Below are 22,074 nucleotides of genomic sequence, written 5' to 3'. Positions count from 1 at the left end.
AAAGCCAGGGCAACAATGGAACAGTTTAAAACAAAACATATCCATGTGTTAGAATGGCCCAAAGTCCAGATCTAAATCCAATCGAGAATCTGTGGCAAGATCTGAAAACTGCTGTTCACAAACGCTGTCCATCTAATCTGACTGAGCTGGAGCTGTTTTGCAAAGAAGAATGGGCAAGGATTTCAGTCTGTAGATGTGCAAAGCTGGTAGAGACATACCCTAAAAGACTGGCAGCTGTAACTGCAGCAAAAGGTGGTTCTACAAAGTATTGACTCAGGGGGCTGAATAATTACGCACACCCCACTTTGCAGTTATTTATTTGTAAAAAATGTTTGGAATCATGTCTGATTTTCGTTCCACTTCTCACGTGTACACCACTTTGTGTTGGTCTTTCACCTGGAATTCCAATAAAATTGATTCATATTTGTGGCTGTAATGTGACAAAATGTGGAAAAGTTCAAGGGGGCCGAATACTTTTGCAAGCCACTGTATACAACAGGAGAAGAACAGTACATTTGTATTTTGTAAAGTCCTGTTTTAAAAGCTTTGTTGCCCTGTCGGCAGTAATGTAGTCTTTCCACTTATTCCCAGATCTTACAGTTTCTCCAGTGTGTTCTCAGGGAATGTTCTCAATATTTATTTAATTGCTCTATGCCTCATCCTAATGAGTCTACAGGACAGCAAACCTTGTATAATATAAAACACAATCTACAGCAGTTTAAAGTTACAGTTTATATTTTTGTGGTTTTGGTTAGATATAATATGTCAAATGAACTGAAATCAATATGGAAAATCATATTGATTTTTGCAACATGAATAATGAGTCTGTGAAAGAACAAGTGGTGGTACTGTCACTGCAAAAAGAAACCTGCAGCACCCACCAGGTGGTGTTTTAGTCTGTTTCCTATAGTGTGACATATTTAAAAAGCATTGGCTAAATTACCAGACTTTGCTTTCCAGCCGCACTGATTCAAAATTTCAAACAAACTGTAAGAGATAAACTCTTGTAGCATAACTGTTGTTCCACCTGCTGTTGGTTAGCCCTCCTGGTAAAGTTGTATTTTACAGATTCATGAAACAGACTTGAGGAATTTTTCAGTTCAATTTTATTTATATAACACCAAATCACGACAACAGTCACCTCAAGGAGCTTTATATTGTAAGTTAAAGACCCTGCAATGATACAGAGAAATTTCCAAAAGAAATTCTACTTTACATGCAGGTGACTGCAGGAAGCAAATCTGTGAGTTTCTATTGGTAAAGTTGCTTATTGTGATTTTATTTTTAGAAAGGTTTCCAGTCTCCATTTCATGGCATCACAAGAGCAAACTAAGTGTAGATTTAGATTATCTCTAACAAACATAAAGTACAAACAACTAAAATAATTTCTTGAAACGACCATGGTAAAGTTTAAACTCCTGGATGGAGCTGAATTTCATCATCCTCTCATTGCTTAGCCAAACCTTTGTGAATCCAAAACTTTCTTTTTCATTTATCAAAAAAACATGACTCCAATAACTGCTCATCAGTAGCACAACGACATGGGAAAAGACCAGGAAGAAGTATAAATAGTATTTAATCTTTCAATTTATCTTACTTTATCATTTGAATTTTTGATGTGGTGCAACAGTTTACACCTTTGTTTCTAATGTTCATCCACATTTCTCTTCTGTTCTAACAGATAACATAAAATGATGGCACCAAATATCAAATCCCAGAGCTTGAACCGAGATATTGAAACAAACTGTCAGCTGGAGATGTTTTGAGGATAAGAATACATACATTTAGCAATTTAAATGTTGAGTTCGAAACTGTTTGTAACATAGTTTGGTACCAATCCAATAGCAGTCATACTACTGAGGAGTCAAAACATTATCACGACCTGCCTAGCTGCACTCCACAGATGGAGTTATACTCTGTTACAGACATGGACACATGAGTCCATGAAGTCACAGACAAAAGGTGGCAGACATGCAGAGCTTCTCCCACTCTGTGTCTGAACACAACCTTTACGTCATTTAGACCCAAGCAGATTGTGGTATACTTTTCCACTTCTTCCCACAAAATTTCAATGACTCTCCAACTCATCTGTGCGGCCATGGTAACTTCGGTCTTGTCAGAGTTTCTTCCACATCAAATGTGTAGTAACATCTTTTTACCACATATTAGATCTTGTTACCACAAAATCAGCTTGATTAACATCATCGGTGTCAACAATTTTGAGTTGTAGCAGAGGAGATCTTTTTTTTCCCTCCAGGTTTAATTTGCAGATTTGAAATAGTGAATAAAAAGCACTTGTTTAAAGGCTGTTCTGCAGATCTTGAAATAAGGCAGTCAACATTTTGCAAAGTTCGTATGACTACTTCTTACTGGCACTTTGTTGTTTCAGACACTTAAAGCCCTTTTCCACTAGTACGGATCTGCTCAGTTCAGTTTAACTCGGTTTTTAGGGTTTCCCTGGCATGCGGTATTAACAGGTACCAGGTACTTTTTTAGTATCTACTTGGCTGCCCTTCCAAGTCCAATCCGAAAAACGTGATGTCAACAGACTGTACCCCACCAATTGGCTAGTCAATGCCGTCACTCAGTGAGTCATGAGAGTGACTCATTCACGAAAATCAAAACTGCCAATTTTGAAACCCGGCAACGAGGGAAATGGCTCCACAGAAAACAACACGGCGGTCCCAGAGTCTGCCAAAAACTTTTAGACTGAGCAGCAAGTATACCATCGCCTCAACACCCTGTTTGTGTCACATCCAAGTGTCATCACAGGACTTTTGACCGCATTGGTATACAGACCCTACGCACATTAGGGAGTCCCCAATTGTAATCGAAAATAACCCAAACCGAGTTGAGTGGTGTCGAGTAGGTATTAGTGGAAAAGGGCTATCTGCTTAGCCAATGGTCAGAAATTCATCATGGTGACATCAAATATTACAAATGCATTCTTGTGACATACAAAAAACTAATAACTCATTTCCTGCCATACAAATATGTCATTAGTTACACATCTAGCATTAAAAATAAGCTACATTCATGGTTCTCTTTCTTCGTTTGTTCTAGTTGTTTGAGATTGACAGTCTGAGTGAAAGCACTCTGTTAAATACAGATTACGTCTCTTAAAACTACACAGTAGAACTTCCTGTACAAACAGAGCACCTCAGTATTGACAGGGTGAGAGTCCTGTTCAAAAACTCTTCAGATATCCTCCCGTCCCCGTTTCACCACTTTCTTCATCTTATTGCTTCAGGATGGGTTAGTGGCCTCACGAAGCGCCACATCCTTTCCCAAAAACAGAACCCATAGAAATAACTTTAAACACATCCTGATTTTCCTTCCACAGGTGCATATTATGCATATATGAGCTGCACAGTTCAATGGAGAATTCCTGGTTGTTGCTGAACAGATGCTGCAAGCATTGCTGAAAGGCAGCACTGCACTGGAGGCAGAAATAATCTAACCCGAACTCTTTCTTTAAATTGTAGATGATGCGAAAATGTAGAAGGAAAAACTTTCAAGATAAATGGTAAATGTTTGTTGTCAACTTTTAGGAATTTCCATCAAAGTTCTTGGAATTTTCTGGTTTTCAAGGAAAAATAGTTTCAAGGTCTAAACTTATTTACTTTTGGTTGAAATGTTCAAACATTTCTAAAAGCATTTTTAAACACTTACTCTACACAAAGAGCGAAATTATGTGAACATGAGCAGCTCATCATCCCACCCATAAACGAACCGTTCCAAAGTTTGTTTGGGACCAGAATAAAACCACCTGTAAAGGGTTTTGGTGTGTTTGCTCTTCACTGTAGTCACACCTGCCCAGATAATTCATATTGAGAATCAGATTTAACTGAATTAAGAAGTGCAGGTGTAAGTGCACTCTAAATTAAATTTGGGAAGCTAAAGTTAACCCTCTGTACATTATCATTATTTTTCCACTGGCGAAACTAACATGCAAACACAAACTAGTTCATAGCCAGAAACTGTTGATAAAGAAAAAGTAAAATGTACATCCTGCAGTGACCAGGATAACTCGTATCCCATTTTACAGGAAAGGATTTCACAAGATTATTTCTGCCTCAACAGCAACATTTGTTTAACTAAGAAATGAAGCTGTTTCGGGCTGGCCTGTGTCAATAAAATGTTTCAGTTCAATCAGTTACAGAAATTTGTATTTTTTAAAAAAAAAAAAAATATTGTTCCAAAAAGTTTTTCATTTTATATTTAAGCAGATCAAATGTTTATATTAAAATGTCATATTAATTTCAAATTTATGCTCAGCTCTCTATAGAGTTCACCTCTTATCACAGCAGCAAACTTCTATGCCTTGCACCAAACTAATGTTGCATATAAATGAGTTTAAATTCATGTTCCAAAAAAAACAACAAACTTGAGCCCCACAGCATCGATCTAAGGAGTGTAACCAAGGAAGACTTTCAAGACATTTCCATATATTGTGCAGCAGGATGCCAGAGAGATGAGTTCTTTCAGAGTCCTGAAACAGGCTCCTGCATTTATAACAAGTGGTTGTGCAAGTACACCATCTTCTTCTAATCTTGCTACAGATTAAACATTACTTCCTGCACTGACAGGAAGCTGAAGGGAGTAACTCTGAGTCCACATGGGAGTATCATACAAATGATGGTCCGGTAGAACGAGAGAATAGACAGAAAGTTGAAAAATATTTTCAAAATAGTGAAAAATGGAAAGAACGTGTAGGAGATGGTGGGTATACAGGTAATGTTGTAGAGAGGAGCAAAGGAGGAAAAACTAAGAGAAGAAGAGATGATCGACAGTCAGAGACAGACTTGTTGCTCTAGCTAGAGATGGACAAAATGGCTGACGTGTCTTTAGCCTTATCAAAGAAGATGGACGTCTCATTGGCCCCCTTGAGTTTGACCTGGGGAGGTCCTGGAGAGCCTTGGGCTCCGGTTGGCTGACACTCCTGACAGCAGCAGCAGCAGCAGTCCATAAAGGCTTGGCCAAGAGCCTGAAATGCAGACAATGCACAGCTTTGGTAAATTACAACTATACGTCCAAAATCAAACACAATACTCCAGTAGACCAAAATGCAATGAATTAAATCTTTTCAATCCATCTGCCATTTCTCATAATGGGAAATGGACAGCAGGGGGTGAATTCTCTGCTTGGAAAAAGACTTCAGTTGTACAGAAGTCTTTGGGAAAACACCTTTTGGCTCGGTGGCAACCTACCTTACACAGGCACAGCAGCAGCACCGGCGTCACCGATGACTTGAAGAACAACAGGAAGTGATGTAACAGCACCAGCATGGTGGCAGTGTCTTCGGAGATGGTGATGTGCGTGTAGGCCAGCGTGATGTTGCAGACATGCTCGGGCAGAGCACACACGCCATACACAACAGCTAGAGCTAGTAGAGTGCAGTTCAGCTGTCGCTCCAAGGCTTGGTGCTGTTGACGCTTCTGGTTGGAGCGTTCATCAAGGTTGCGCTGCTTTTGGGTGGCGCTGGAGTCGTTATTGACATTCCGGGTGGCCATTTGGCAAAGGATAGTGAAGAGGACAGGGAGGCAGAAGTAGCAGCCAAAACACCACCACATACGACCCTGAAGCAGAGAGGTTAAAACAGTAAAAACTGAAAGAGGAGAACTTTTAGTAGTTTGGGAACGTTCTGGTTTTGTCTGGGCAAAAAAAAGCCACAACAGCTTTTCTCCACACCTAAATAGCCCTTTCAGGAACTCAGATCTTACTGCTTTTCTACCTAAAATGTTCTGGACAGAAAACTGATTGTGGTTTCATTTACGACCACTGAGCCAGCCTGTGTGTTGGCTGAAGCTGCTTCTCTGAGACAAACCCATGATATCTCTGTCCTTACTAAATCCTTACTCATCAATTCAATAAACCAGAAAACAAACAGAAATGCTTCATGTTTTTTACTTTCATTTGAGCTCTGACTGGTGGTCTTTTGACAGTGTCCAATTGGTGTCCATTTCTTCAGTGCCAGTGTACACAACATGTGGACGGCCACCAGTTAAAGGGAGAAGCATCATTATATAAGATCTACGTCCAGATTTACATGTTCCATTTCTCCTAATCAACACGCGGATACTATGTGTTGGTCAGTTCAGTGCATATGTCTGCTTTGGTCTCACCTGGTGATACCTGAGCAGCAGGGAGTGAAGAGAATCAGGCAGGTAGAGGGACAGAGGAGAGGAGGGCGTGATGGTGCAAGAGTCGACCAGCTTGCCGGTGGATGGAGACACGGCCTGGCTGAGCTGCCATAGGAAGATTTCAGGGCTGGACAGCAGCAGAGCAGAGAGCCACACCAGCACCATCTTCATCAGCACTGAGCGACAGCGCTCCACCCGCCGAGCCTTTGGCTGGGAGGATGAGGTGGCAGCGTGGAAGCGATCGATACCCAGAGCGCACAAAGTGAAAGAGGTGATGCCCAGAGATACAACCTGCAGGGAAGAGGAGGGCAACAACCGCAGTAAGTCAGTGTGGCCGTTCATCAGAGAAGGAAACTGTGCCATAAAATAAAATTTAAATAGTTTACAGTAAAACTGCTGAATTCTCTGTTAAGAAAACAGAGTTCAGAGTTTGAGTTCATGTTGCTGTTTCTGAAATCAGTCTAATGCCTTATCTCACGTAGCTCACCTGATGAAAAAGATTCAATATGTCACATGTTGAAGTCCATATAATAAATATATATAACGAGAGGCATGGTTACTATGACATCACCAATGGGTTATGAAGCCTAAAGCTGAGCGTTTTGATTGTTGTCTCCATCCTGGTGCTTTACAGACAAGCTAACTGGGCCTAACATTGAAACAGAGGACAAAGCACGCTCAGTGGCTAATGACTTCTCATGGAGCATACCCAACTAAATCTAACACTGATCATAATGAACAACATCAGTATTATGTTTTATTTAGTCACTCTGGAATTGTCTATAGACCCCATTAAGTCATATGGAAAATGTTTACTGAGGTCAAAGTGCAAGACAGCTGAGGATTCTTTTCCCGTAGGCTTCTTTACAAAATAATCTTTTTATTAATGTTATACTGTTAATATATTACAATATATTAACAGTTCATATATCTGTTTGGAGTTTGCATGTTCTCCCCGTGTTTGCGGTGGTTCTCTCTGGGTACTCCGGCTTCCTCCCACAGTCCAAAGACATGCAGCTATTGGGGTTAATTGGTGATTTTAAACTTCCCATAGATGTAAATGTGAGTGTCAGTGTCTGTCTGTGTAATATTTAAAAATTGGAGAAAGAAAGTTCTGTGGTTTGTTGGATTTTTCAGATGGAAACGCAATGGCATCTCTGTGCCTCCGTGATGTGAGTAGCATAGATTTGAAGAATGAGTACCTACAACAATAATCAGTACCTCGAAAGCTGCTTGATTCTATAGACGATGGACAGAGACACTGCCAGCTCTTCTCAGAGCTCAGGGCTTCCATAAATCATACAAACACATTTTCACCTCCAATTTGTTTCTGTTTAACTGAAAGCTGTAGCAGGAAGTTGTAGATCAAATCTTCATCATACTGTTTCAAAGGTCCCTATGACCATTCTAATCATTTTCTGTGTGACGGACCAAAAAACTGATACTCTAGTAGTGTAATATATGTAATATGCAGTTGTTTGGGTATTTCGAAGAGCCAGAGAGCATATTTCAGTGTGGCTGTCCTGCAGCACTATCTTTAATTAACGAATCATTAACAAAGCTGCCAGTAAACTAATCTAGTAACAGACGTACGTTTTGGACAGCCAATCAGTAACAAAATAACAGAAAAACATTAATCACTCACATACAAGGTCTTAAATAATCAGGCCCCATCTTATCTTCACGAGCTTGTAGTACCATATCACCCTATTAGAGCACTTCGCTCTCACACTGCAGGCCTACTTGTTGTTCCTAGAGTATTTAAAAGTAGAATGGGAGGCAGAGCCTTCAGTTTTCAGGCCCCTCTTCTGTGGGACCAGCTTCCAGTTTGGATTCAGGAGACAGACACTATCTCTACTTTCAAGATTAGGCTTCAAACTTTCCTTTTTGCTAAAGCATATAGTTAGGGCTGGACCAGGTGACCCTGAAGCCTCCCTTAGTTATGCTGCAATAGACGTAGGCTGCCGGGGATTCCCATGATGCACTGAGTTTTTCCTTTCCAGTCACCTTTCTCACTCACTGTGTGTTAATAGACCTCTCTGCACTGAATCACACTTGTTATTAATCTCTGTCTCTCTTCCACAGCATGTCTTTATCCTGTCTTCCTTCTCTCACCCCAACCAATCACAGCAGATGGCCCCGCCCCTCCCTGAGCCTGGTTCTGCTGGAGGTTTCTTCCTGTTAAAAGGGAGTTTTTCCTTCCCACTGTCGCCAAAGTGCTTGCTCATAGGGGGTTATTTGATTGTTGGAGTATGTATTATTGTAGCGTCTTACAATATAAAGTGCCTTGAGGCAACTGTTGTTGTGATTTGGCGCTGTATAAATAAAATAGAATTTAATTGAATTGAATTAATCATCATTTCTTCTTTAATACCATCTACAGCTGTTAGTCTCAGTAAGATTAGAAATGTAAAATAATAAAATTCAGGTCAGTTGCCGCTATTATGATGATTATTACAGAACTAGCACATACCTGTAATTTTGGAAAGTTTTTTGATATTTGTTGTCATTTTAAACAAGTAGTTGTAAAGGGAACCTTAATTGTTACCCATCTTTGGATCTGCTTACTTTTTCTACATTGGCAGTTTGGACAAAATTTCTACTTCACAGTTGTATTTATACAGTCTGCTGTCCAGATGTACACGCCATTACACTGACTTCCTGCTTTTTAACATAAGCCACACCCACCTCCATATAAGGCACCATGCGACAGGTGATGTCACCTAGGATCCTCCTATGGGATAGCTGGTTGAGAACCACCACAGGAAGGCACAGAACCAGAACCAGGAAGTCCCAAAATGCCATGCTGGCCAGCAGGTAGTTCCAGGCTGACCTCATGTAATAGTTGTTCCAGACAATGCACATGACCGCCATGTTTCCTACTACGCCCACTGCCAGCACCAGGCCAGCCAGGAACAGGATGGCGTAGGCTGCATATGAGCTCTCCATCAGGGGGTAAAAGGGGTTGAAGAGTCCTGGAACATCATGGTCAGCATTGGAGGTGTTTGCGTGGAGGTTATCATCTTCATGAACCACATTTCCAGCCACTGTAGTCGTTTTATTGCTGAACTCAGTAACTTGAGGCGTCGTAACCCATTCATTTTCGAAGGAATCACCAAAGGTGGACTGTTGCTCCTCTTCATCCGCACCACGGGTTTGGCGGCGGTTACGGTCAAGGTCCAGGTCCAGCATCTCGGGTAGGGGGAGGCTCTTGTCAAGGACGTAGGAGTCATCCTGGGTTTTGACCGGTTTGCCGATCCAAAGGGGCTTCGGTTCGACAGGGGAGGAAGGTCTATCATTGTTGCTATGCTGCCCATCATGTTGCTCAGCACTCTTTGCATCAGTAACCAGCAGCAACAGATACAGACACAGCCACAGACCGACTGACAGAGCCATGATGCAAAACTTAATATGACAGTTTCCTTTTAAACCCAAACCAGAAGAGTTCAGGACTACCTGTTGCTACGAAATCTGCAAATAATTCAGTACAAATCCAGAAATGTTCCCAGAAATTTCCAATCCACTGAAAACAACAATTTGTAACTGATGTTGGCAAAGTTTCCAAAAATTTTCAATTAGATTGAGCAAGTCCAGAAATCCATAAAATTGTGTGTGGGGTGGGGGGTGCTGTTTGTTTGTCAAAGTCAAAAATCAACGAAAAAGAAATGCTAAGATTACTTCAAGATTGTTTCATAAAACTTTAAAAATAACAGTTTAAAAACATTTCCAGTTATAGAGAAAGCCTGTTGTTTCTGAAGATAGCCAGTAGGTTTTTGTACAAGTTTGAGGTCCAGGATAGAGGGGTCCTCTATTATCTCTTCTCTTCAAACTCCAAACACCCCCAATTTACTCACTTTAAAACTTCCCTCTGTTTTCCCATCCATTAATAATCCAAACAGGTGTTGAGGCTCCAGGAGAAGCAGAATAGTGGGGGCAGCAGCAGGGTGAGTGTCCGTGTCTGGGCTGCTGTGTCTTGGCTGCAGGCAGCGCAGAGACTGGGCGTCCTGGAGCTCTGAGGATCTCTGGGAATGAGCAGCCCTCTGCAGCACGGCTGGATGGAGCCTTTGTCGGGACACACACAAGCATACAAACAAGGCTGGCACACACACGCAAACACACACATTTGTCTGCACGATCATGCACGCATACTTTCTTTTTCTCTTTTTGGCTCTCACCTTCTCTCACACACACTTTAACAAATTCTCAGGTCTGCTGCCCCCTGGTGGTGGTGGGTGTACTTGGGACCTAAAAGCAGGTGGATTGACTAAAGAAAGAGAACTGAGTGTTGATGAAACTGCTCCTCTGAGTTTTTTGAGTTTGCCTGCAGCTGCTACTACATACATATCAATTCCTACTTATGTAACCTTAACAATGTCATCAAAGTCTGACTGTATGATTGTACAACGACACTTTCAATCCCACTAATGTGTGGGAGCTCTTTTACCTGGTAGAGCTCCCACAGTTACACATCCTCAGTTAATACATCCATTATTTCATCTAGACACTAGCAGCTATCATCTAACTGCTATTTTAAAACATTTCAGGATATGTGTTTGTGCAGTTTTTCTGCAGCATTGTCTAAGTCGGTCACCTGTCAAATCTGATAGCAAACCTCTTTCAAATTGACTTTGTCCAAAAATAAAGTTTTATAAACGTTTTTTTCTACAGGAAGTTATACTTCTACTGCTATCATTGATTTCAATGTTAAATTCTTTCTCTGCCATGTTTTCATGGAGGGCTATACTCTCGTGTCACCTGTGCACACCCATAAACAGTGACTTAGCTGTGAGTGATCTCCCCACTCACAGCCATTGTACGTACAACATACAAGTGCATGCATCCATGCACATATTAACTTAACTGGATGAAAAAGGTATTCTCTAATAAGACTAAATATTTTATGATGCTTTATTTTATTTTCAGTTATTATATATTTATTAATTGTAAGCCCTGCAATTTCCCATTTGATTTGATCACTGAAAGAGTAAACTGTGTGTCCTGGAGCAAATGACAAAACCAAAACTAAAGTTGCAACTTCAGAATAGAATAATAGAATAGAATAGAATAGAATAGAATAGAATAGAATAGAATAGAATAATCCTTTAATTGTCCCACAAGGGGAAATTTGGTTGTAACAGCAGCCAAAAAGACACATATACAAACAAACAGGACACAGAACAGAAACATACACAATTTTTCTTACATATTTACATTAAGGACAATGGTTACTATATACAGAGTACTGTACAGTTATTAAATTAAATAAAAATAACTACAGATAAGAGGCAAACCAGGTTGTAGTGCGAATCGATTAATTAACTTATTGCAGTTACAGCGCTGATGTAAACATCTGTGATTGTTGGGAGCAGTTCTGATTGTACAGTCTGACAGCTGCAGGGAGGAAGGACCTGCAGAAACGCTCCTTCATGCATCGAGGATGCAGCAGTCTCTCACTGAAGGAGCTCTGCAGTTCAGCAACATTTACATGCACTCATTCACACATTCAGCACTCAGTAGGTGTGGGTAGGCAAAACTATTTTCTTGTTTTCAGTTTAAAAAAAAATATTATCTAAAAAAAAAAATCAATAGAAAGCATAAATGTATACAAACAGGACAGACCTCCAGTTGATTGGAAATCAGTTACTGGCCTTTGGCCTCATGTGGTATTGATCTGTGCTAATAACTGCTCAGCTGCCAGGTTTGATACATGGATAGATTTTGTGCATTCATTCATGCAGAATCAGGATAGTCCACTGGATCAGATTCTAAGTATGAAAATCTTATTTGTGATCGTGAAATGTTTCATTGTTTATCCACAACCTGCAGTTCAGCTTTCTTCCATCAGAGGTCGATATTGCACCGTCTTAGCAAAGTCAACTAACGTACAACTCCTCCAATTCTTGGACCACTGATCAACATTTAGTCTCCACCTATGATAGAGCCTCCTGCCGTTCTCACTGATTCCCTCTAATGAAGATAAATAACATTTACGACCATTTAAACTCTGACTGTGAGTCACTGAAGGTGTGAACAACCAGGGAAAATTTTGGATTAATGCGCGAGGATCATTGAAAAAAGATGCCCAAAAGAGTTTGCTCTGTGCTCCTGGTTTTGTGCCGATTCATTTCACTGAAATTCATCTTGGATTTTGTTTCACTGGTTTAAATTTGCACAGACTGATATGGGGGATATGGGGCATTACATTGTTTAAACTTTTGATATGAAGCGTGCCAGTAAATGTTTGAGCAACACTTCCCTCGAGTTTTAGAAGTACATGGGAATTTGATTAGATGCCAAATGATGATAAAGAAAATGAAACTTGATTCTCTCACAGAAGCAGAATAGAAGCTTGTTTCTCTGAAGAACTCGGTTCACAGGTCAAACCCAGCACTGCAAGTTATGCACAAAGATTGGAAGGTCTTCGTTCTCATCCAGAGGGCCTGGTGGTCTTTATTTATTTAACCCCTTTAGATTAATGTGAAGATTTGGAGGAATTTGCCGGTTAAGTGTCTTGCTTTATGATTTAGAATATAAAGTTTCTGTTTAGTGGACTAATTAAACTCTTTGTGTGAGAGTGTCACCCACCCTGTCTTATGAAAATGGTAATCCATGAAAATAAAGAGAATTAAGCCTTATCTTCCCAGATTATGATTGTGCAGTGACATGTTCTCATTATGTTATTGATAGACATATTTGATCTTCTGAGGCCTTCTGCACTAACCTAAATCTAACCACAACCCTGAAACCGAGTCTGAACCCTCAAACTGTGGCGATGTGATTATGGGAAATGCAGGAACATCTTCAGTATGATGGACTGTGAAAAGACACACCTACGATCTCTGATTGCTTTTGAAAGGAGCGCGGCAGTAATAGTAATAATTAGTAATAATAAAGCATTTCATACTGAGCGTCTGGTTGCTCCAATTCAACCAGCTACAGGCGGAGCCAGCACTGTGACAGGCTGTAGGTCCTCACAGAGACGGCCATCAGGTGAGTCCAGGAGCTGCATGCGGACTCGCTGTCCTACTTTGTCCTCTCTGCTCCTGCAGCTCTATATAAGGCTGTCAGTCTCTCCAGTGGAAGACATGGAGGGCAGCACGGGTCAGCGGACACACACACATGCAAACCTTATATGGGAGAGAAAGTCGGTGGAAAATGTTGGTGTGAAACAACAGAGCATGAAATTCCTCCTTTCCCTTAAATCCGATTTAAATCTCCCAGGCTGACAGTCATGTTTGGCTTGGAGTGAAGCATCCTGCAGCTGACCTCAAATATTTAAAAAACATCCAATCTGTCCTCATTAATACACTGTCCCTGTCCACCAGCACCTCCAGGCCATGTGTTCTGTCCATCCTCAGGGGGAGAGACCACGTTCATCATGAAGATGCACGACGCCAGCCGATTGTCACGCACTGAAACATTCTGGAGAATCTTAAAGCCCAGATGTTTGTTCCACAAAGTCCTGATGTAAATGATACCATATCCATCAGCCCAGTCCATGCTCCTCTGACAGCCTCATTCTATCAGGATTCTATGGAAGCCCAACTTTTTCCACCTGTGTTCAAAATCCCAATGTGCTTTTGGGACTTTGAAGTTTAACTGAAATTTAAAGATTCATGTTCAGTGACTGATGTTTCTTTGGTCTTTGTTTCCATAAACTAAGCACAGCACTGCTTCAGTGCATCATTCAGGTTTTGATTTCTGTGGCTGATTCAACCACAGCTAAACATTTTCTGCAGAAGACACAGAGTGAACTGCTGTTGTCGTGTCTGATTTACCTCGTTCACCATCTCTTTATTTGGAAATGAGCTGTATGTCAATATCTGAATGTTTCTGAGTGTTTTCACACCTCTGCTGTTTGGTCCATCAGCTGTGCTAAGACCCTTTGGAGGAAGTGACCCGACAACTGCATAAACACCTTTCGATTGCCAGGTATACTTTGTATCCTGGGATGCAATGGAGTACCACAGGAAGAGTACATTATCAGCATCATCCACTGGTCCAAACACAGCAGCTTCTTCCTGTCTTGTTCCTGCCCCAAACACACCTGGCCTGTAAGAGGAGTACATGTTCTCAGGTGGTTTGCAGTAACATCTTTTGGTTCACCTGGAGTTCCTTTGGAGTTTTCTCTGTAAAAAGAAACCAAACAGGGGGAAAAGCTACAAGTTTACGAACTCATCAGCAGATTATAGCCACAGTAAATCAACTAGAGGTGTAGGAAATGCCCTAAATTACAGCTAGAGAAATCAGTTTGACCCCCGGCTCCTTTAGTCTGCATGCTCCAGTTTCTGGGCCCAAATGTTTCCAGTTATTTCTGCTGCATTTATGTGACATGGTTAAAAAGTACTTAACAGCACAGAGGAAACTGCTGCATGGACTCACTCTTACAACAGAGTAAAGTCATTAGTGATGCAGAACTATAAAAATATCAGCTGTTTACCAGATTAACTACCATTAATTTATGAAACAAACCTCACACAGGACACATCTGTCCATAATTCTGGGCTTTAATGCCACATTTCAACCAAAAAACTGAAACACAGTTCAAAGTCATGCTTAATCGTATCCATCAACTACAATATTCGGAGTTTATTCGTCATGCAAACAGCTAGTAATCTAATTGGTGCCATTAAGCCACAGCAAAGAGGTTTAATGGACACAAAGAAAGTGCTCCGCTCATCTCATGTTTTTTTTGACTCTTTTTCTCCCTGTTTGAGGGTGAAGTCATGTTCACGTATTCTCGGTATCTGATCCTTTTCACCCAGTTTTTCTTTTAAGCCTTACCAGCATCCAAATGGATGAAATATTTTAATTTACTCCCCATACAGTGGGTATGAAGGGGGTAATTAGCTCTAGAGACCAAAGGTTTTCTGTAGCTGACTGTGTAGCTGAGTGTTTTAACGTGTGAGTCTGTGGGGATTCGCTCACGTTTGGAGTGTCCATTAGAAGAATTGTGGTTTTTAGCGCTTCTGCACAGGCTTCATTTTTCAGCCCTGGGGATTATCGCCTGTTTGGTACTTCACATCATCCTTTCCTGTGATTGAAACTGTTTCTGACAGAAGTCTCTGTGTGCTGACGTGCTTGCCTTTTCAGTCTTATGAGAATGAAAATTAAACACCTTTTGCTACTTACTACTTTTTTTAAACTTTAACAGATAATTGTCGTTTTGTCTTTTCTTTCCTTTGCTTTACCAAAAGTGGCCCAGACTCTGACCCCAAAACTGTGAATTTTGTGCACCGAAATGCACCGGCTCTAAACTGCAACAAGGCTTTTCTGAACTTTTACCTCATCTTCTTCTGGAGCTTTTCAGCTCTCCTCCCTCCCATTGCCCCAGATAAGCACCCACGTCTGGGTTCATAACCTCCAGAGAGGAGTGTGGCGTGTTTTCAGGTTCAGATGGAAAGTTTTCTCTATTTAAACAGATGCCATTTTCTAAATCTGTCCACTCCACATTACTTCAAATGGTCAACACAACTATGCCACACACACACACACACACACACACACACACACACACACACACACACACACACACAGAAAGCTCATTTCTTTGGGGCATCCACAAACTGGGAGGTTGTTGGCTTGGATGTTTGCTTCTCCCTGATGGCTGACATTTGAAAACAAAGGAGCTGAAAACAGGAGTCAGTCATTGTAGAAATTTGGACATAGTGGGGAGGAACGACCTGCTCAAACCACCAAACACCACAGTTTGATTGAATTGTGTCTCTGTAAGATGAGTTTTTGTCTCTCTGAGAGAACCTTATTTTTATTTAAAGACGACAGACGCTGCCAGGTGTCACAAACACACCCAGCGTCTTTTTGTTTTCTGTACTTCAGAAGACTCTTCATTGATTTCCTTTCATCTCAATGTGACCTTAAACCAAACCTTAAATCAAAACCAGGATTTCACCCTGAAACCAAAAGATTCTCAAGGACTTGCTGTTTGCCCCTAAACGTAGTCTAGTTGTGTTCCAGTGGGAGAAGAAAGAAACGCATTGTTGGCCTTATTTTTTCAGTCAGCACAGAGACCACTGAAACTGAGTGGCCAGCGACCACGTGACCACGGAAACTCACATGTTGTTATAAATCTGTAAATGGACAGGAAGAGGTGGCGTGAATGGACTACTGATTACTATTATTGTGTTCAGCTGCGGTTTGCCTTGCATTTACGTACAGCACATGGAGGGATAACTGCCTCTGAAACTACAACTATTAATCAATCCAAAAAGCCTTTAAACAAAACACAAAAAGAACAAAACATGTTGAGTAAAGCAACAACACCTATGGAAGTGACAACCATCAAACTGCATCTTTTTCAGGGAATGTCCTGCCCATTTGAGCTGAACGATGCTAAACCACATACTGCATCTATTACAACATCATGGCTTCACAGAAGAAGGGACTGGGTCCTCATCTGGCCTGCCTGCATTACAGACTTCTCACCAAACATTTGGTGCATCATGAAATGAAAAACTCACCAAAGAAAACTCAAAACTGCTGATCAACTAAAATATTCTATCAGACCAGAATGTGACAACAAAACGCAGCAGCTGCTCTCCTCGGCTCCCGCACTTTTACAGACTGCTGTTAAAGGAAGATGAGATGCTACACAGTGGGGAACATGGCCCTGTCACAACTTTTTTGAGACATAAAGAAGCTAATATTTTTCTTAAAATGGAACTTTGTCTTAGTTTAAACATTCGATATATTTTCTGTTTTCAATTGTCAATAAAATATGAGTTATGAGGTTTCTGATTGCATTCTGTTTTTATTTAAACTCTCTCCACTTTTTTGGGACACACAAGTCACCATCCTTTTTTTTATTTTTAATATATTCAACTTTGCATGTGAGTGGAGCCTTTGCAGCTGCAGCAGTTGCAAATAATCACTTGTGAGTCTATGCTAGATTTCTGCCATTAAAAGGAGCAAAGCAGTCATACTGGGGGCCTAAAATGTGCCTGATTAACTATTAGCAGTTGCTGTCATGGATGTACAGGCAAAAACTAAAAACATGACGCCTCAGTTGATCCACTGTCTGAAATGAGCCATTCAGGCTTAAAGCCCATTTCAATCTGACTGGCTGGCTTCCAGAAGCAGAGGGGTGGGACACAGTGCTGCTTGTGCCTCATTGTTTGTGTTGTGCCTACAACACATGACTGTATAAAAACAAATATAAAAAGTTTTGGTGGCAGAGTCTAAAGCCTGAGCTTTTTTTTTTTCACATGGATTAAATATATAAATCTGTTGAGCAATAATGCATGAAAACAGCTCTCTTTGACCTAGTGGTCATTTGTGGTATTGCATCCCATTACCAGCCAGTAGGGATGTGAGTCAGTGTGTGTGTGTGTGTGTGTGTGTGTGTGTGTGGTTCAGTATCCAGGTGTTTGGTTTTTAGCACAAATAGACAGGATTAAGTTGCAGATCATAAATCGTCACCTGTGTGACATGTATCCAGTTCCAGTGAAGATGAACTGGAGGCTAAAGGTAAAAATGACCCTAACAGTCCACATAAAAAAACACCTGTTTGCTGTCAGTTCATTGCGATTAGATTTGTTTAAATTACAACCACAGACATGAGGCTGGCATTTTAATCCTGGATGCATTTTAAGAGCTAATATTAAAGTTGTTGTTGTTTTTTTAAAGCATTGTTCAATAAAGGTCTTCACTCATGTTTTCATGTGTTATTTACACTTCCAGGTATGACACTGTGCATTTCTACATTACTCAACAGAATCATTTAAATCCCTGAAACTCAGATGTGGGCACCAGTTCAGCGGTCTGGAACCAATGTTTGTGTCGCCTCAGTGTAGCGTGTCACACCTGCCAGCCAATCAGGAACAAGACTGTCTTTCGCCCTGCTTGTTTTCCTCTTCTCTTTACAGAGGTAGACTGAGTCGAGGCTACAGACAGCTGTTATTTGATATCACTTTGGTCTGTTTTCTTTATGCAGATACTTGGTGTTTCAGAGGTGTTCAGTGCTTCGTGAACCGTCAGGCGAATAAGACCTCTGTGAAGTTTCCTGGAGCATAGCTGAAGTACATCAGACAGCTTGTTACCTGCTCATTTAACAGTTAAAAGAGGAGCTCCACTCAGCAGGAGTCCACAGACACACTCTGCCTGCACATCTGTGGGGTAAAAACACGGCTTCTGGGTGTTTCTGTCTTGTGACGGAAAATTGTGGTTTACAATAGCAAACCACAAACTTCTGCATTTCACATCTTTGAGAGAAACAAGTTGTCATGGTTTAAATTTCAGTCGCATAACAATGATGGGGAAATCGAGTTCTGGTTGACAAAAGAAGACAAACATTTTAGTAATTTCTCAGATGCTGGAAAACTTCAGGATGATTTGAAAGATGTGTTCCAGGGATATTCCAAAAGGAATTTAAAAAGATCCCTGTAAATATTTAGAAGTCTATAAAACAGCAGTGGGCTTTAGAGAAACATGGCTGGTTAGAGTTAACATTTAAAGACTGAAGACTGAAAACTGCAATGTCTCTAATGTCCACTTGAGGAACTCTGAAACCCAGAAATAAGTTTGCATTTCATGCATGTTCTTGCTTAGATGCCACAAATTATGCCTGCAGTTGACATTTTCATGTTTTCTTCTACAACATATGAAAAATCAGAAACTCATGGATTTTGTTGCTTTTACAAAGAGTTTTTTCTAACAGGTGATTAAAATTGTCCAGAACATCCAGCATCATAACCCGACTTCCGGTTGCTGGTGATGACGTTTGTTTATTGCCAACATTTTTTTAAATATAGAGACTTCTTTTACACTTTAAAAAACATAAAACATAACTGAATTTGTAATGATTATATTGTGGAACAAAATGTGAATCGTGCCATTTTTGTATCCTCAGAGATTCTTTCCTGTTGATCCTCAATGCTAACCACAGCTAAGACCCACTCCATGCTATTGTACTTTATTCTACTGCACTTTATTTTTGGATGCTAATATTGTATTTTGCTCACCACACATTTACACTCATAGCCACTTCATCAGGTACACCTTGCAATTGCAGGTTGGAGCCCTTTTGTTTTTAAAACTTCCTTAATGGCACCGATTCAGCAAAATGCTGGAAACATTTCTCAGGTATTATATTTCATAATCAAAAATAGCCTCGCACATTTGCTGCAGAGTTGTCGGCTGCACATTCATGATGTGACCCTCCTGTTCTGCCACATTCCACAGGTGCTTTATTGGATTGACATACAGTGACCTCATTGTCATGTTCAAGAAACTGAATTCAATTCAATTTGATTTATACAGCGCCAAATCACAGTAACAGTCCCCTCAAGGCGCTTTATAATGTAAGGTAGACCCTACAATAATACATACAGAGAAAACCCAGACAATCATATGACCCCCTGTAAGCAAGTGCTTTGGTGACAGTGGGAAGGAAAAACTCCCTTTTAACAGGAAGAAACCTCCAGCAGAACCAGGCTGTGAAAGAGACCCATAGATGAATAATAACTTATGATTAAATGCAGAGAGATGTATAAGCACATGGTGAGTGAGAAAGGCGACTGAAGAAGAAACACTCAGTGCATCATGGGTATGCATAAGGGATGATTCACGGTCACCTGATCAACCTCTAACTATATGCTTTAGCAAAAAGGAAAATTTGAAGCCTAATCTTAAAGGTAGAGATAGTGTCTGTCTCCATGGAGACAGACACTATCTCTACCTTTAAGCAGTTTGAGATGATCTGAGCTTTGTGACACGGTGCTTTATCCTGCTGGAAGTAGCCATCAAGACCAACGTAGTCATCAACAATGTTCATGTAGGCTGTGCTATTTAAATTAGGCTCATTTGTTGCTAAGAGACTAAAAGTGTAGGCCTTCTATCAGTTCACGCCCTTGTGAACTGTAACCTCAGTTTCCTGTTCTTAGCTGACAGGAGTGGCAGATGGTGTGGTCTTCTGTTGTAGCCCATCTGCGTCAAGATCTAATGCACTGTGCGTTCAGAGGTGCTCTTCTGCATACTTTGTGTTAATAAAAGATTGAACTGGTGTACCTAATGAAGTGGCAGGTGAATTCTAAATGTGCTTTACTTATTTGTTAAAATGTGAACCTGTACTATACTAGATGTGTTACAAATAAGTATGTTGTTATGATACAAGCATTTAGAAGCAGGATTCTGAATTTTACTTGCATAAACAGTTTTATAAAACTTTTATTGATCGCAAAATAACATCTGAACTCTGCGCAGCCTTTTTACATGCAGTGACTGCACAGAGTTGCACAAGAGGTCCAGTTTATCTGTATCTTTTTTCCTCGCTGTATTTATGATCAAATATTCTGACCGATTTTTGATTTGAACCGTTTCTGGCTACAAGTCACCAAACTCGGGAGCGCACGGACACGTCCTGCAGGCTGCCAGTGCACGCCTCACACCGGCCTCCGAGCTCGCGTTGCGTTCACTACACCCGTGTGTGTGTGTGTGTGTGTGTGTGTGTGTCTGTGTGTGTGTGTGCAATTTTCCTTTCTTGAAGCCGTCTGTCAGCCTTATCAACGCCTTAACTCACTTCCTGGTTTGTAGTACCCGAGTCTTCGGCGTGAGCGCGCGAGCGTGCACGGCCCCCCCCACACACACACACACACTGAGAGGGAGGGACTGAACAGGTTCGCGTTGCGTGTCTGCGCCTCTGCGTGAACACTTTAACCTGTGGCACGATCTCCACACAGATGTTTCCTCCGGTGGTCCGCACGGCCTCTCAGCAGACTCGGGTACGGATCAGCGGTGGGTCCCCGTTGCGCTCCTGTTGTGAAAAGTTTGCGAGCTCCTTCAAAGTGTTTTTCTTCCACAGTTCGCTGTCATGCAGCAGCCGCCGGTGAGTCCGTGAAGGCGGCAGGACTGAAGCGGGGTGAATGTAAAGAGCTTCTTCTGAACTCTCAGGACTCCAGCTGCTGCATGCGAGGAGGAAACTTTTACTTTCTTCGCTGCTTCTGAACTTCCACACACGGAGAGAAGAGGAAAGGACAGGAGGGGAGGAGAAGGTTCCTCTCTCTCGGCTCTACCTGCGGGTTCCTCTCGCTGTTGAAATAAATCAGCTGCAGAATGTCTGACTCTGCATCCAGCTTCCTCCACATCGGGGATATTGTATCCCTGTATGCCGAGGGCACGGTGAACGGCTTCATCAGCACGCTGGGGTGAGTGTACCGTCACTGTCATGTGTTCTGTGCGCACTTGTGCGCTGTGGAAATGACTGTGAACACCTCCATTGTACTTCTCTGTGCACACATCCGTTAACAGCCTGATCGAAGCCCCCAGCTTCATTAAAATGTGAAGATAAGGAGTTTAAAATGGGTTCTGTAGATGGACACGTGGCTTCAGGTGTCAGTACTCAGCGCTGAGCCGACACAGAGTTGAATGATTAGTTGTTGACTATCCGTCCCCGCGAGGAAGAGACTGGGAAGCATTCTTCCATCAGACAACATCAAACGCAACTTTAATCTTATTTTCTTAACGTTGTAAAATAAAACATAACAAATAAACGCATGGAAGAAAAATAAAGTTACAGGGTTTATATTTACTGGCACAACAACAACCCGCAACATGACCAAGATAAATACCGTTAAAATAATAACGAAATCTTCTTTTTTTGAGCGGATTTACGTGCACTAGTCTCATCTCAGTTTAGTTTGGTCATATAACCGGAGCTGACAGCAGCAGGATTAGCCTCCTTACAAGCTTTAAACCCGCCTGTTGCGGTCGTATTGTGAGTGGAGCATCTCAGCGCTCACTCGCCTGACCATAATTTGGCACCTTTTTTTTTTTTTTTAAGATGCAGTACCAGACATGAAATAAGTCCAAACTGCTTTTGTCTTTGCTTCATTCATTGTGTTCTAACTCTCCTGATAGCAGCAGGTGCACTGCTGCTGATGCTTGTAAACACAGAACACCATGCAACACAGTTCAGTGG

At 41.3% G+C, this 22,074-nt stretch overlaps 2 protein-coding genes across 6 annotated transcripts in view; one reads left to right on the top strand and one right to left on the bottom strand.

Annotated features, from left to right (window-relative positions):
* Window positions 1–1,088: 1,088 nt before the first annotated feature.
* gpr37l1b (G protein-coupled receptor 37 like 1b) lies at window positions 1,089–10,250 on the bottom strand. Its single transcript, XM_003446001.5, has 4 exons — window positions 8,832–10,250; window positions 6,126–6,434; window positions 5,211–5,579; window positions 1,089–4,987 (listed from the first exon to the last, which is right to left on the bottom strand). Exons 1-4 carry the CDS (start codon window positions 9,537–9,539, stop codon window positions 4,814–4,816), a joined length of 1,560 nt encoding a protein of 519 aa, XP_003446049.1. The 5' UTR covers window positions 9,540–10,250; the 3' UTR covers window positions 1,089–4,813.
* A 10,494-nt stretch (window positions 10,251–20,744) lies between these two features.
* The window catches only part of itpr3 (inositol 1,4,5-trisphosphate receptor, type 3), a 76,864-nt gene continuing 75,534 nt past the window's right edge, over window positions 20,745–22,074 (top strand). For 2 of the 5 annotated variants that reach the window (XM_025901785.1, XM_025901781.1), the window contains exon 1: window positions 20,745–21,301. In XM_025901785.1, coding sequence (XP_025757570.1) covers window positions 21,210–21,301 — 92 coding nt within the window. In that variant the 5' untranslated portion in view covers window positions 20,745–21,209. The remainder of the gene's footprint in view (window positions 21,302–22,074) is intronic. The other 3 variants (XM_025901782.1, XM_025901783.1, XM_025901784.1) reach the window with 3 other exon arrangements.

This window comes from Oreochromis niloticus, linkage group LG20, assembly GCF_001858045.2.
Source record: "Oreochromis niloticus isolate F11D_XX linkage group LG20, O_niloticus_UMD_NMBU, whole genome shotgun sequence".
NCBI classification, from domain to species: Eukaryota; Metazoa; Chordata; class Actinopteri; order Cichliformes; family Cichlidae; genus Oreochromis; species Oreochromis niloticus.
Note: the sequence above shows the minus strand (reverse complement) of the source record. Positions and strands in the feature narration are given on the sequence as shown.